Source organism: Lipotes vexillifer, unplaced genomic scaffold, assembly GCF_000442215.2.
Source record: "Lipotes vexillifer unplaced genomic scaffold, Lipotes_vexillifer_v1.1 scaffold1086, whole genome shotgun sequence".
Taxonomy (NCBI): Eukaryota; Metazoa; Chordata; class Mammalia; order Artiodactyla; family Lipotidae; genus Lipotes; species Lipotes vexillifer.
Window position 1 is genome coordinate 1,040,665 of NW_006771242.1, and position 16,302 is coordinate 1,056,966.

Sequence of the window (16,302 nt, forward strand, 5' to 3'; positions counted from 1 at the left end):
CTACCACCTGAGAGCAGAGATCACAGAAGAAAAAAAACGAACTGGCACATGAAGGAAAAAATAGATTTTTAAGAAAAGATGACGGTGCAAGAACATTCAAGCAGAGGGAAAAAGCAAAAGTTAAAAGCAAGAGGTGAGGAAAAAAAAGTCTACTGGACTGGAACTTAATATGCACAAAGGGAAGGGGTGGGTTTCAAAAGACAAGAGGAAGGACAGGGAATAGGGTGCTCCATGTCTAGATCACCTAAGTGTGGTCTGCAGACCCCTGGGGGTTAGCGACACCCTTTCAGGGGGTGGAGAAATCAAAGCTATTTTCCTAATAATACTATCTGCACTGGTGATATAGAAACAAAGGTCAGTAAAGGTGTTGACGCCTTATAAACATGAACCTGGGCAGCAGCACCAAACTGTACTAATACTCATTGCATTCGTCACCATGACACGCTCACAGTTTTTTAAAGTTCTTGACCCTTGAGTAGAAAGCTAATATTTTGTGTGACAAAATGGGAAGTATGCACAAGGCACACCTACAGCATACTCAAGAATGAAGGATGCTCGAGGAAATGCATTTGTGCAACCATTTGAGTTGCAAGCTAAACTAGCTGCCTTTCTCAACCCAATTTTTATTTGAAAGAATGGCAGGCCAACTACTGTTATTCTAACTTGAGTACCTGGCAGACAATCACTCAAAAAGAACCAAGCGAGCCTGCCACTTCAAGGAAAACACCTGACAGTATACATTGCCTATGATAATATTGAAGCTATCAAGCACAAATCAGAATTTTGGAAATTCTGTTTCCACTCCTGTGAGCTTGACAGCTTTCCAATACTTAAAGACTCTTCTGATGAGTAGGAATATTTTAAAACGTGGTTTTTGTTAATATAGAATGAGATGTATCAATATTTTGGAAGATCTGTAAAACTCAGGGAACCAACATTTAATAAATTACAAGTGCATAACATCACACATGGGTAAAAGATCCATTCAAAGCACCGCAGAGATGAAAAGATTTTAATGTAAGAGTATGAAAAGTTCACTGATATGGTTTCCTATCTCCACAATACAAATAACCTTGAAGACAATACCACTTCTAGAGTACTGGTGTAGAATCAAAGAAGAATACACACAACTATCTTTAAAAATTACTGAAATACTTCTTTTTCCAACTACATATTTGTGTGAAACTTGACTTTCTTCCTATGCTTCAACTAACACCACACATCACAACAGATTGGATGCACAAGCAGATATAAGAACACGGATGTCTTCTACTAAACTAGACGTTAACAAGATTTGCAAAATAACACCATTCCTCTGGCTAATTTTTCTTTGTTTTGGAATATAGTTATTTTTCATGAAAAAATTTTATTTCTGTGGGACTTCTCTGGCGGCACAGTGGTTAAGAATCCGTCTGCCAATGCAGGGGACACGGGTTTGAGGCCTGGTCCGGGAAGATCCCATATGCCACAGAGCAACTAAGCCCATGCGCCACAACTACTGAGCCTGTGTGCTACAACTACTGAAGCCTGTGCGCCTAGAGCCCGCGAGCCACAACTACTGAGCCCACGAACCACAACTACTGACGTCCGTGCGCCTAGAGCCCGTGCTCTGCAACGAGAAGCCACCACAATGAGAGGCCCAAGCACCGCAACGAAGAGTAGCCCCCACTCGCCGCAACTAGAGGAAGCTCACGCGCAACAACGAAAACCCAACACAGCCCAAAATAAATTAATTAAAAAAATTTTTTGTTTTTGTAAACATATAATGGGTTTACTGATATTTTTAAATAAACTAATAAATGCTTTTAAAACTTCTCAGTTTTAATTTCTAACAGTAAGTATCAACATAAGCTACATAAACAAAAGCTCTTGCAGTCCCCAACTATTTTAAGAGTGTGAAAATGTCCTGAGATCAGGAAATTTGAGAACTACTGTAGTAGAATAAAGCAGGTCCTCAAACATGGCTGCACATCCCCCTGTTCTGTACACATTCTAAATCATACACTCAGTGTAGGAGAGTACCTAGAAGCCTCTCTTAAGTATTTAAATCTTCTCAAACCTGCATTATGCGAACTCTTGATTGACTTGGACGGGTAATACTGCATAGAAATTTTAATCAATATAACTCTACTTAAGAAAACCGTTATCTTCTTCAATTGACTATACTTCAGCGCAATGTTAAGAAATTCTGAATTTCATGTGACATACTTTCCAATTATTAGATTGGGACTATTTGGGGATTTCACAGCCTAGTTTCAGAAGGCTTGATTTTTCAAAAAATGCTTCCTGGTGGTTTAGGCTCAAGTTAGCGAGGGCTATACAAATCAGCTGTGAAGTATTTTGTGTTACTTTATGAAACATATTTAAGCTAAAATTGTGGCAGTTCAGAAAAATCACACACAGTGTTTTTCAGCTGCATTTGGCAACAAGGGCTTAAATCTCCACAAAGGTAAATCTCACCACTTCACCCCTCCACCCTATGCTAACCTCCCATTTTCAAGTCCACCAATACCCACAAAATCAATCTAATCTAATCTAACCTAATCTATATCTTATCATAAGACCAACCACAACCAGTCACATACATGGACTCTTTGATTCCACTCTCCTTTGCAAGTGACAAAATGTAAATACTGATTTACTCACAAGTTTTAAACAGTACAGGTATTCAGACAAATGTTAATTAAGACAGTCACTCTTGATATATAAAAAGCTTAATGTAAACTGACACAGGAATAACTATGATATAGAGAGCCCTTTCATCAGAATTGACTCTACTTTCATCGACACTGAAGAAATTCTTCTTCTTTACTTAAAGAAGTATAAGAGCATGTGACAGTAAATATCTTTGCTAGACCATTGACAGCTTGAAAATACCAACCAGGTTTTGCTTATTCTACTTTATATCCCAGAATCTAGCACTGTGCACATAAGACGTACTCCATGTTTGATGAATGGATGATTAAACAGGCAAAGGAATTCTTTTAATGCTCACTGAACAACTATTATTTGCCAGCTACTATGCCAAGTGAAATGGAGAATAAAAGACAGTCGGTTTCAGTTCTGCCACATAAAAATATATGCACATCCCGAATCACACTAATTATTAACTAGTATTGTTAGTAATAATAAATGTCACTTTAAGTTGATAACTATTGAAGCTGAGTGATGGCTACATGGGGGTTCATGATGTTCTTCTCTTTACTTTTAAGGTTTTTTTAAAATGTATTTATTTATTTTTGGCTGTGCTGGGTCTTCACTGCTGTGCGCGGGCTTTCTCTAGTTGCAGCAAGGGGGGGCTACTCTTCGTCATGGTGCGCAGGCTTCTCGTTGTGGTGGCTTCTCTTGTTGCGGAGCACGGGCTCTAGGTGCATGAGCCTCAGTAGTTGTGGCACATGGGCTCAGTAGTTGTGGCTCACGGGCTTAGTTGCTCCTCAGCATATGGGATCTTCCCAGACCAGGGATCAAACCTGTGTCTCATGCATCAGCAGGCGGATCCTTCACCACTGTGCCACCACGGAAATCCCTTGTATAAGTTTTAAATTTTCGATAATAAAAACTTCAAAATAGCAAGACTGCACAATGTTCCTGAGAACGCAGGGATGGCCAGTGTGTCTACGCAGCTAGGTTTCTCTGCACACTAGTAACACTGTGCCATCACCCACAGGAGGAGATGACGGACTGGGCCCACTACCCTAGAGGACACATGCTCAGTGTTCTTTTGCCAATAATGGGGTCATGTTTGGACTCAGCCTTCCAAATTCATGCCTGGAACCCCGTGCAACAGAGGACTCACATTTCTAAGAAGGTAGACAGTGTCAGGTATTCAATCTGCAGAACTGATACAAAAATTGATCAAAGCACGACTGAAATAGTAATTCTTACTTATGCAAATTTTTGAGAAAGAGACAAAACAAAATCTGAAAGGAAACCACTTTCCAACGTCCCAAGTGATTCCATGCCAACAGGCATGCACTGCATCACGTAAAGTGAAGAGCTAGCGTCAAGGCACATGTCCTCTTATATTACTTATTTCTAATTTTTTGTACTTTTCATGTATAAATGAATGCCTTCTTTTGTGACATTAAAAACATCACAGTTAAGGAGTAGGAAACAAATGACTTAACTAAGAATAAATACAAATCATAAGGATACGCATAGAAAATATTCATTCTCTCTAGGAATCAAAGAAATGAAAATTAAATCCAGCGGTAAAATACTGTTTTGTATCCATTTATGGTAGCAATGTTTTATTTGAATATCACCAATGATATTATCACCAATGAAATGTCACTTCTATAGTACAAGGAAATCTGTGGTGAAACTAGCAGGCACATTTTGTTATTATCAATTAGTATCAGTTGTACAAAACAATTTGACAAGAGACACACAGATACTCAAATCTTTTGACTCAAATATTTTACTTCAAGGAATCTAAACAAAGAAAGTAATTCATCCAAAAGCAAAAAGACAAACGGGGACTTCCCTGGTGGCACAATGGTTAAGAATCTGCCAACCAATGCAGGGGACACGGGTTCGAGCCCTGCTCCGGGAGGATCCCAAGTGCCGCGGAGCAACTAAGCCCGTGCACCACAACTACTGAGCCTGCGCTCTAGAGCCCACGAGCCACAATTACTCAGCCTGCGAGCCACAACTACAGAAGCCCGCACACCTAGAGCCTACGCTCAGCAACAAGAGAAGCTACCGAAATGAGAAGTCCGCGCACCGCAAAGAGTAGCCCCTGCTCGCTAGAGAAAGCCTGTGCACAGCAACGAAGACCCAACACAGCCAAAAGTAAATAAATAAATAAATGTATTTTTAAAATATCATATAGTAATTTTTAAAAAAGACATGAACAAGATGTTCAATACAGTTATTAACAATAGCAAACAAAAATAAATAATGTAATAATCAAGCAAAAATTTTAATTAAAGATGTAGCAGTGAAATATAAGATTAACATAATGATTTTTAAGGTTAATACAAAAATGTGGGAAAATCTGTATATGTCAAGTGAAAACAAATCTCAAAATAATATACACTGTAATTGCTACCATGTAAAACTGTTTTAAAGAGTAAGGTAATGTGCAAAAATGACTAGCATTACTTTGGCATAGGGGTATTAAGAACGAGTTTTAATTCTAAAACTTCCGTTTAATGCCATCATTAGATTCTGTTTCATTAAAATTCTTTTTAGTATGAGTTTTGACAACAAAACTTACGTATCACAGAACGGGTAAAATGGTATTTGCAAAATTACCTTTGGAATATGTAAGGATACTCTGTTTAAATGGAAAAAAAGAAATCTATAACCTAACATCTTGTACTCCACAGCACTTTGGGAAACCAAGATTTTCTTTTTCAAATTAGGTAAGAAAAAATATTCCCTATTTTCAACAACTAAGACTATCCATAAAGAGAAACTATTTATATAGTTTAAAAAAAAAAAGCACAAATGCTTTGAATATACAGAAAGCGCTGGCACCACCTTAATTCTAAATAACAACGTCTAAAAACGCCTTCTGATTATAAGTACCCCTAAGGATCACCTTCTGTAAAGTTACACAAACACACGCTCTCTGCCTAAGCTTACAGGCCTGCCCCCCAAACAACTGTAACTTAGGACGACTATGAATAAGGCCATACTCCCAAGCCCCTGAAACATCAACTACATCACTCCATAGAACCTCTGGACATGAGGCTTCCGTGAGGAACGGAGAGAGAAGGCCCCAACTGCAGACAGGGTAGTGTCTGTGGCTGGGCCAGGAAGAGTGGTATGCTAATGCACAGTCTGTGAGACAGTCGTTAAGCAGCTTTCATCACTAGCTAGAATTTTTCAATTGCAAGGATGAGGTGGTTTTTCAACTGTCTGAAGGAGGAGAAAAACACATGGCAGCAGCTGGATTCAGCAATAAATGCTACATTTACCTTGTTAATTTCAAACTGGCTCACTGGGACACTGCCATTTAGCACATTTTCTCCAATTTCTATTAACCTCTTCTGAATGTTTTCCACTATAGTGTCTCGGCTTTGATCCGAAAGTATCTGGCCAATGACAAAGCTGCAAAAAGAGACGGATTGATTTTTTTAGTATCATACTTTATTAATAAAGGAGAGAAAGTAAGATAAATGCCATTAGACTAACATGTGGACAAGAGCCATACTAAAAGCTAACATGACAGTTAATGTCCAAAAGCCCATTACTATTTGTTTTCTAACATTAACTCTGTCAAAGGTTTATCAACCTTGGAACATCAGGTTTGCCCTTAAACACACAGACCAGCCCCCTCCCCCTTTTTTTAACGTGGCAGCTAAGGCTTCCCATTGCGTGTGTACAGAGAGCAGTATGAGTTCCATCATATTTTTATGCAATTACAAAAATTCACAAGCAGTTGTGTTCTACTCTTAGGAGAAATTTGAGAACACAAATATTTCACTTTCCTCATAAAGCACCAAGATATTATCTCTGCCCGAGATGACTACAACCTAGGAAAGTAAGAATATAAAGTTCTTTATGCAAATTTTTTAAAACTCAAAGATTCCAAAGTTTTCTTTCTTCAGCTTTATGATATTTTTCAGTGTTCTCTAACCGTATTGCTATGCCTCAAAAACTTCATGTTATTCTATCAGACCCAAAAAAAAAGAGAAAAAAAGAAAAAGAAAAGGAGTAAGGAAGCCAATATTTTATCCATTTCTGAGAAAATGCAGAGCGAGGGGTTGACAGCTGCATTATAATTTGTCAGAAAAAGAACCCTGACAAAAACATTTGTATAGCTTTAATTACTAATACATTTCTAACTCAGAGAAATTTACTTCTATTATGATGCATCTTTTCTTAGAAAACACAAAGCTGAAGAGAACACTCTAATCGAGTCTATACAAAGTAGTTCCATCTTTGAGTACATTTGGGGGCAATGAAGCATTTCAAACTGTATTTCATGAAAGGCTAACAGTGACCCATACTCTGATGATCAACTTTGCCTAATCAAAAGTAGTTTTGCAGAAGCAACAAATGCTCAATCTCCCAACTTGAAAGCAAGAAGAAGACTGAAAAACAAGTAAAAAATGCTGACATTCAGCAATACTAAAATTAATTTAAAATTTCACTTTAAAGAAAAAAGTCCTTCTATTTTCACAACTGTTCAGGTTCACAAAACAGGAATTATCTGGAAAGATGGTACATAAACTACCTAAGGATTCATCGTTTTTAAAATGGGTGCTTTATAAATTAATGTGACCCTAAAAACAAACAAATAGGTCTTATTATCACAACCTTCAGTCCCAGATGTAAAACTAAGGGGTCGGTCATGACATTTATTATTTCTGAGGTACATACAGTATTTGAGAACTAGGACTTAAATTCACCTGAGATTAGTAAGAATCTTTACACACAAATGATATGGGCGGGAACAAAGTCTCACTACATGGTCCACTTTGAATCCTAGAACATTTTAAGCCACAACACGGGGACACCTTAACAGTTATGGCCCTAAGGAGGCGCTAGGAACATTCAGGAGCACAACACACTGCAAATTCTAAAAGAAACAGTAAAGCAAAACAAACCGAAAACAAGCCAACATCGATGAACCCAGCTCTGTAAGCATCTAAAATGTGAAGGCTTACCCTCACCCTGAGTTAAAACTCGTAAGATGCATCTTACAGCAATCATTTCTTACTGAGCAAGTTTGGCTTTTTCTAAGTTTTAACGCATCTGTAAAATTCCACTCCAAATCAGTAAGAACTGTTAATATTCAATGATAACAATAACAAAAAAGAAGTTGCATCCTTGTGCTTGGCAGAATCAAAGTGTTCTCCACACTGTTAATGCTTCAATTTTTTTTTTAAAACAAACAACAAAAGCAAAAATGAAAACTGAACTCACTTTCCAGTGTCTTTAGCAAGATCACACCAATCTCTTCTAACTATATCTAATCCTTTCACCTCCTGTTTGGTGATGTAATTCCCATCCAATGTTGGCTCAACAACCAGAGCAGCGTACTTCTTTTTCTTCAGCAGTAGCAGGGACTTGAAAATACCATCAATGTCTATTTCAAGTAGTTTATACAACTTATTCACTTCACTTTTCACCTGTGAAAATTTCAACCATTAATGCTAGCTTCTCAAACATCTAATAGGGAGAAGATGAACATGCTGCAAATTCCCAGGAGTTCATCTAAACAAAACTAGAAGTCACATAAGACTAGAAGGCATTCATTCAGGTTATACAGAACATGGTATTATGTTTGGTATGTTGCAAGAACTTTGAAAAAGCATAGGGACAAAAACAGATAAAAAGATAAACAAAGAGACAATAATATAACTATATCATCCCACTCAACCAAAGGACAAAATTGGCAGTGTCAGCCCCAGGAAATTTATGAAGATTATGAAATATTCTGTTTCGAATCTAAAAACTAAATGCATAAAAGTACTTACCTTCAAACTACTGAATTAGAGATTAGATAGTCCAACAACTAGATACATGGCCAGTAAAACTTTGACTATTAAAATAATGTCTAAGATCTCCCTGTACCTCCCACAGCACCTTGACTTTAAGCAAATAACTACCTGCTGAACAAATAAATGAAACAGCCACCTGCTCTTTATTGATAGGGTCATGGCACAGACCATCACCTCTAGGGAAAATGCACAACTTTTCAAGGTCCAATGAGTACAATATGCCAAGCCTGCTCTTAAGACTACAGCTCAAATTTCAAGCATTTTAGGGGGGAAAGGCAGGAAGCTGTTAGCTTGTAAGATGGCACCTTAGTTTTAGTTTATTGGGACAATATCTTAACATAGCAAGTGCTCAAAAAGCACTTGCTAATTGTGAACTGCAACTAGGAGGCTACAAATGATTACTTTTAAATGTCCCTTTGACTTTTCAAATATATTTTAAGTACTCCTGTAAAAATTATAGATATATGTATATATGTTGGTAGGTACTTATCCATATCTATCACTGTATAAAATGCATCTCAATACTACTAGAGACATAATTCTCCTTAAGAATGACAATGTGATAGGTACTAATGTGGTCACATCTTAAACTTATTAAACTTAGACTGTTTTCAAAGGTACAACATATCCATCACTTAAGGAAAAACCAATTTCCTTTGAATTTTGCCCTCAAAACAAACAACTGGAGTAGGGGTTAAGAAATATAACAGAGGATGAAGAATTGAAGGCACTAAGTTTATTATTATTTTCAGAAGGACACAGATGTACAGAAACTGGAATTTATGAAGTTCCATGTTAGAAACAGAATTCACAAAAGCAGTTAAAACAGGTAATTTTATAAAATTATCTCACCTTGTTTCCCAATTTAAACACTTCTTCCAGATTGGTGCTATTGGTGTTGATCATAATTGAATCTGTATCTCCATAAATAACTTCAAGATTCATCTAATGAAAAGCAAATATCATAAAAGTTAACAACAAATACACTGTGACCATCACGCACCCAGTGAAACTCAAGATTTTCCAAACTATAGAAACTACAGGTTCCGGATGATTTCTCAAGACTTTACGTTTCTTCTTACCCATATTGTCACTGCACAATCAAAGACTAAGCCCCAATAAACCAGAAAGGCAAGCACTGCCACATTAAGAAAATCTCCTTAATTTTCTTATAACAGAGAGTGGAGTGGCAGGGGAAGTATCTAGTTTCAAAAAGATAAGAGACTAGGAAAGGGGGGTCTATATTTACCCACTGTGCCACATGCTTTGTGGTCATGGCAATTTATGAAGCGGAAACAAAATGGGTTTTTTCAATTCAGGGGCACAAATCCGTATTAAATTCTTAACAGTTTCAAACAGTATTTAGTAGAATATGAAGTGTCAAAAAACTCAATCATAACAAACAACACTAGAGCACGTACAGTATAAAGGCCTGGAAGTAAGCTCTAATTAGCACTGTTACTAATTTGCTAGAAACACTCACATATAGGCTTCAAGCAGCGGCTAGATCATATCAGTGTTAGTAAAAGAAAAAGGCTATAATCCATTAGGAGGGATTATAAATATAAACTAGGCATCCTAAGAAGTCATTTCCAGTCTGGGTTACAATTTTCCTTGAATACAAAAACGTCACCAGGTATGATATCTAAGAATCACTGTAGGATGAAAATGCTCAGCATTACCTTCTGTACCATCTCTTTCGTATGCATCAAAATCTAAATGAAATAAAAAGTCAAGATTAATGCATTATATAATTACAAAAACCTAAATATATGCTGACAGAGATAGGTAACCCAATGATTTGTCATTCCCATATATTTTTAAAACTCTTGATGGTTTTCTAACTACAACCCTCAAAACAACATCAACGTAATCTAGAAATCAGTTTGCCTCTACACTGACTCTCAGGCAGAGATACGTGAGCAGATTTGCTGTAAAGATCTATGTAAGATCTATGTAAGCAGATCTACGTAAAGATCTATCTTTAATAAATATGAATAAAATACCCTGTTATAATATGGCATAAAGGCAAACTATTCTTGCTATTAATATTTAAATAGAACTACATGGCTAACAAAAAGCTTGACCAAGCATTTCAAATCCAGCAATTCTTATGGTATTCAGGATCTTAATTTTAAAAGTTAAAAAAAAATATGTAGATCTTTACTATATATCCCTGGAGTTAGTACAGTGCCCAGTGCAAAGGTGGGGCTCAATAAACATTCAGTAAATAAAGACAAATAGATATAGTAGATAGTATCTGTAGATCGTCTGTCCAAAGGCCTATGCCGCTGTAAGACTAGAGACATACAGGTTATAATGTAGTTGTAAATAAAAATAGACATAAATTATCTTGGACTAGGTCAGAAGTAAAACATATTTTACAAATGAAGGCCTCTTCAAAGGAGTAATACAACATCCTCAGCACTCAGTATATGTGTGTATGTGTAAAATATATGGGCAAGAGGCTCTGCTATGAGCATCTTGTGCATTTCTTCATTTCATTCTCTAAGGGTCCCAAGACAGCCACTGTTAATACCGTTATTTGTTAGACGCAAAAAACAAAGAGAAGAGAATTAATTTCTCCTAGTAAGTGACAGAGCAAAGATACAAACCCAGGTGCTCTGACTCCAGAGCGTGGGGCCTGAGTCACTGCACACTACTGTTTCTAGACAAGCATCCATCTTTCAAAGCATCAGTCTAAACCAGAAGTCACTCTTCCAATGACCCAGATAGAAGATTTACTTCATTTATATTTCTTTTTCCTACCTCCAAGAGTCTTTCTTGTCAACTAAGCTCAAACATCATGGTGTTTCTGTCCTTCTTGTCCTTTATATTAAAGATCCCTGTAAATCCTGGCCTTTGAGTGTCTTTTATATCTACCCCTTACGTTCCATTTCCATTGCCCGCCTCCTCTGTAGTACTGTCTCCCAATGTTGCGCATGAGTTCAGTGTCATTAGGTTCTTGGGAAAGGAAGACCTTCCCCTGCCCTGGGGGTGGTGAATACTGATCAGGCTAACCAATGGTTTCCATAGTGGCTGTACAGTGGAATCACCCGGGGATCTGTTTAAAAAATGCCAAGAGCTGGCCCCAGCAATTTTTTTAAAACAGCTCTCAAGATTATTCTTATGTTGCAGGCAGGGTTAAGGACCACTGGACTAAGATAATCATGGCAATCCCAATCTTTTTTTTTAAGATCTTTTTTTTGATGTGGACCATTTTTTTTAAGTCTTTACTGAATTTGTTACAATATTGCTTCTGTTTTATGTTCTGGCCTTTTGGCCGCAAGGCATGTGGGATCTTAGCTCCCCAACCACGGATTGATCCTGCACCCTTGCACTGGAAGGCGGAGTCCCAACCACTGGACTGCCAGGGAAGTCCCTGGAAACAGTTTTTAGCTGACAGTTTGTCCCCTACCCAACTAGACCACAAGCTCCCGGAGGTCAGAGCACATGTTTGCGCTTCACATCTAACAGGCACTCGAAAAACTGTTGGCTAGTTGACTGATAGGTCTCATAGTAATCCCAATCACTCTTCTACTAGACACTAAAATCCAGTTAACTCATAAAAAACATTCACTCTCTTCCACTTCATCTTCATTTCTTAACATATAAATTACAGGGAAATGCACTGTGGGAGAATACCTGACAATTCTTTTGGAAAAAGGGCAATAATGAGATCAACCCAAGTCAAGTTAACCATAGGACAAAACTACTTATCATGAGTTCTCTTCACCCTCTGCCCCTTCCACCTTGCTAGGCTTGGCTTTCCTCATCACAACGGACAACCCCACAAGGTAAGCATTCTCTGCTAAGTACACCACCTCAGGAGCAATCTGTCAACCTCTGACTCCAATTCCACATATGCACTAACGGATTTCTTCTGCTCTCCTTTGGCACTGTGAACCAAACCTACTATATCATCCCTGAGTGCACCTCCAACATGCAGTGTCAACGTTCACCTTTCAGATCCACCACCCACCCTCATGCTGTCCTTCCACCAACTCACAACCATTTTCACACACAATTTGAGGGCTGCTACTAAAATGAGTTCCCCTTTGGTGGCAGAAACCTCAGTGGATGCTTTGCAAAAAATGATAGGAAACTAAGCAAACTTATAGACTATACATACCGCAACTGCTTTTTTCACCTAATACTTTATTTTAGAGATTATTCCATACCCACACATAAAGAGCTGCCTTATTCTTTTTTTAACGACTACATAGTATTCCATTGTACGACTCAAGCATGATTTAACTAGTGCTCTATTAATGAACGTAGGTGGTTCCTAATCCTTACCTTTATAAACACACTTTGATAAATAATCCTTATATACATGTAATTTGCCAATCTGCCAGTAATGAGATAAACTCTTACAAGAGGGCTTATTGGATCAAAGGTTGTGTTTTTACATTTTTGATAAATATAGCCAAACAGGTCTCCAAAGAGGCTGTACCAATTTCTGACAATACTTTTAACCACCACCTTTGCTGTGGGTTACCAAACTCTTATTATCTAGCAGAGGCCCTGGTACATGGTAGCTATTAATGAATATTTGTAGAATGCTGAATGAATAATCCTGAGGAGTAGGCGCTATTATAAAGCCCATTTTACCGATGAGGAAAACTAGGCTCTACGATTTTGCCCAAAGTAACAGAGCTAATCAACAGCTTGATCTGGAAGTTGGACGTTATGTCTCATTTTCTTTTCATTGTGTCTCACTGCCTTGTTAAAAGGCCCATACCACATGAATGTTCTGGAAGCCAACAATCAAAAACTTATACATTGCAGATGTTTTCCCCATTAAGGAAATGCATTTAAAAAAAAAGCCACAGGTATCCTGAAAGGTCTACTGGACACAAGGTACAGTGATTACAAGATAACCGTTCATAAGTTCACTTCAAAGTGACAAGCCTAATATTAAAGCTACCCATTCTGACAGAAAATCACTTTCTAAGTGCCAGCAGCTAGAACACAGGGCTATAAAGGCTTGCTAAATTCATTAATAAGGCAGTCTGCAGTTATCTGATTTCACAGCAACACCTGCATATTTATCTACTCATTACCAATTGGATGATGGAATTTTTTCAAGCACATTTCAAAAATCTGCCAACTTCAAGTGTAAAAAAATAAACTTTGTGGTTAATTTTTCCCTTAACAAAGTACAGCTGTTGAGAATAATTGTTCAAGATCTTACCCTGTAATGTCAACTGCAGCAGAACAAAGAGTATTTAATTAGCAAATCTATCCAGTAATTCAACACCTATTATATAAAATGCCTTCGTGATTTTATTCAGGATAATTTGCTAAGAGGGTTATTACTGACATTCAGATGGAATTTAAAATTCCTACGCAAGTCGAGTCATAATAGCAGTAATGATCTCCCCAATCAGGAGATTCGGTGTCACACAAGGCTCTTGCAATGCAGCAGCCGATTTCCTGACTTCTTAATTCCTGGGCTCAGCTCAGCGAGAGCCCTTCATGCCGGTATTTCAGTCAGCAATACATCTTTAATGGGACTCTATTAAAATAACTAGAACAAAAATGACTTTTTTTTTTGGTTAAAAAGAATGACAGCACTGCCATCATATCAATCATTGCAGGCTTTGCAGAGCAGTGCCATTGGGGGAAAAGAGGAGGGGGAAACAGGAAAGGAGTGGGGCTGGGGGTGGGGAGAGCAGTCATTAAAATAACATGAAAAGGTGTTTTAGCCCCAGTCTGAGCCTCTGAAGACTGGGGAAGGATGGTGAGGACTAAAAGGGAAATGTGAAGTGTACTTCAAAAATTGCTTCCTAAAGAAAATAATGTGTTCAGGACCACACCCATGATGTGGTTTACTAATAAGCACAAAGCATGTTTGTCGCACCAGGATAAACAACAGCAGCCACCTAAGACCAACCACGACTGAGGTGTGTGGTTACAGGTTCTCCTAACAAGGCCAGGGTCTTTATTTTTTGTTAGAACAGAATACTAGTGTTTTGCCATGCATGCATTCAAAGGTTATAAAATGATTTTAGATGGTATTACAGACTAAAACAGTGCCTTTTTTTTTTGGCTCTGTTGTGTCTTCGTTGCTGTGCGCAGGCTTTCTCTAGTTGCAGCGAGTGGGGGCTACTCTTTGTTGCGGTGCGCAGGCTTCTCATTGTGGTGTCTTCCCTTGTTGCAGAGCACGCGCTCTAGGCGCACAGGCTTCAGTAGCTGTGGCACGTGGGCTCAGTAGTTGTGGTTCGCGGGCTCTAGAGCACAGGCTCAGTAGTTGTGGCGCACGGGCTTCGTTGCTCCGTGGCATGTGGGATCTTCCCAGACCAGGGATGGAACCTGTGTCACCTGCATTGGCAGGCAAATTCTTAGCCATTGCGCCACCAGGGAAGTCCCAAACAGTACTCATTAATATTAAATGAGAGAGAAAACACCAACTTTCCACAGTTAAAAAAAATATAATTTCAAGCTCTTACTCCAAAAGCATACATCTATTATAGTAATATCTACTAACAAGAAACCCACTTTGATATCTGATGCAGAAACTAAACAAAATGGGAATCTTCTAAGATAAGAAAATGCTGGGTTAAGGTCAAATTCGAAACAAATAACGCACGAACAGAATGACAAGTGAAATCTCAAATGGCTTTAGGATTCTTCTATTACCGATGACATAAAATTAGAAATAAACTGGAAACTTTTTGTAATACATTAGCATAATAGGGGTAGCAACATGAATGGTTTTGAAGGATGGGGAAGAGAAAAGTAGAAGAAATATAAATATTATGATATTTGGTAATCCAACCATTATCTAAGCTTTCCCTATTCCCAGTTTCAGCAGTTTCCAAGCAGGACTCAGTGTTACTCAGTTCTCCTGCTTGGCAAACATCTTTTTCATTATATTAGATCGCCTTTTTCCTATTTTCCTATTCTCTGTTATTCTTAGATATGTGTCTTCTCTCTAAGATGTTCAGGGAGCAAGGGCTATGGATTTAATAAGCACCCTACTTTCTGTCTCCTCCATTCCCATGACACTGGGCTCTCTACTGCCTGTAAACCTTAGCTTTACGTTCTTTAAAATGGCAATAATACTACCACCTAGTTCCCAGAGCTAGGTGGTAATAAGAACTGTATGCTGAAAACATGCTTTACAAAGATAAAACGTTATACAAATATGAGTTAAAAAAATTAAAAAGTCAGGGGTCTGAAATCTGAGTACTGGTTTAAAACTGCCAATTACTAGCTAAGTGATTTGCAAACAAGTTGGTTTCCCCCTCTAGATCTTAGCATCCTCATTTATAAAATTAAGAGGTTGGGATTCCTCCCAGATCTAAAAATCTAGAATCCAAGTTTGACAAGTAGCAATATCTCTTCCTTATATCTGGCTGCTTTGACTTTGTACCACATTCATTTCTTTAGTGTTATGAAAAGGAGGCACTAATATATCCAACAAAGATAACTATCATTATAAGACTATATTGCCATACTCTAGGTTGCTTTTGAAGGCCACTTGGTAGTAAAATAACTAGAAATATGTAAGCTGTCATGAGTTGCCTGCATATAACTTTATGCACTTCATTTAAGTGGGTGGGCACATTTACAGTACATAAAACATCTGACACCTTGTCTTGAGATATCCCTGCTCCCCTGCTCTCACACACACACACACACACACACACACACACACACACACACACACACCAGTGTTTCTCGTCCTCAGAACTACTGACATTTAGGCTGGATAATTCTTTGTCATGGAAGGCTGGCCCTGGCCTCTACCCACTAGATGCCAGTAGCATGCATGCACACGCATATGTGTGCACAGACACACACATACACGCTTCAGTTGTGACCAAAATTTTCT

The 16,302-nt window shown here is 38.1% G+C and overlaps 1 protein-coding gene across 1 annotated transcript in view; it reads right to left on the reverse strand.

The window, feature by feature from the left end:
* POLA1 (DNA polymerase alpha 1, catalytic subunit) overlaps positions 1 to 16,302 on the reverse strand; it is a 308,279-nt gene that overhangs the window by 169,939 nt on the left and 122,038 nt on the right. The window contains exons 27-30 of the mRNA XM_007446575.1: positions 10,142 to 10,174; positions 9,312 to 9,404; positions 7,882 to 8,087; positions 5,928 to 6,060 (exon numbers count right to left, since the gene is read on the reverse strand). Of these exons, the coding sequence (XP_007446637.1) occupies positions 5,928 to 6,060; positions 7,882 to 8,087; positions 9,312 to 9,404; positions 10,142 to 10,174 (465 nt within the window). The remainder of the gene's footprint in view (positions 1 to 5,927; positions 6,061 to 7,881; positions 8,088 to 9,311; positions 9,405 to 10,141; positions 10,175 to 16,302) is intronic.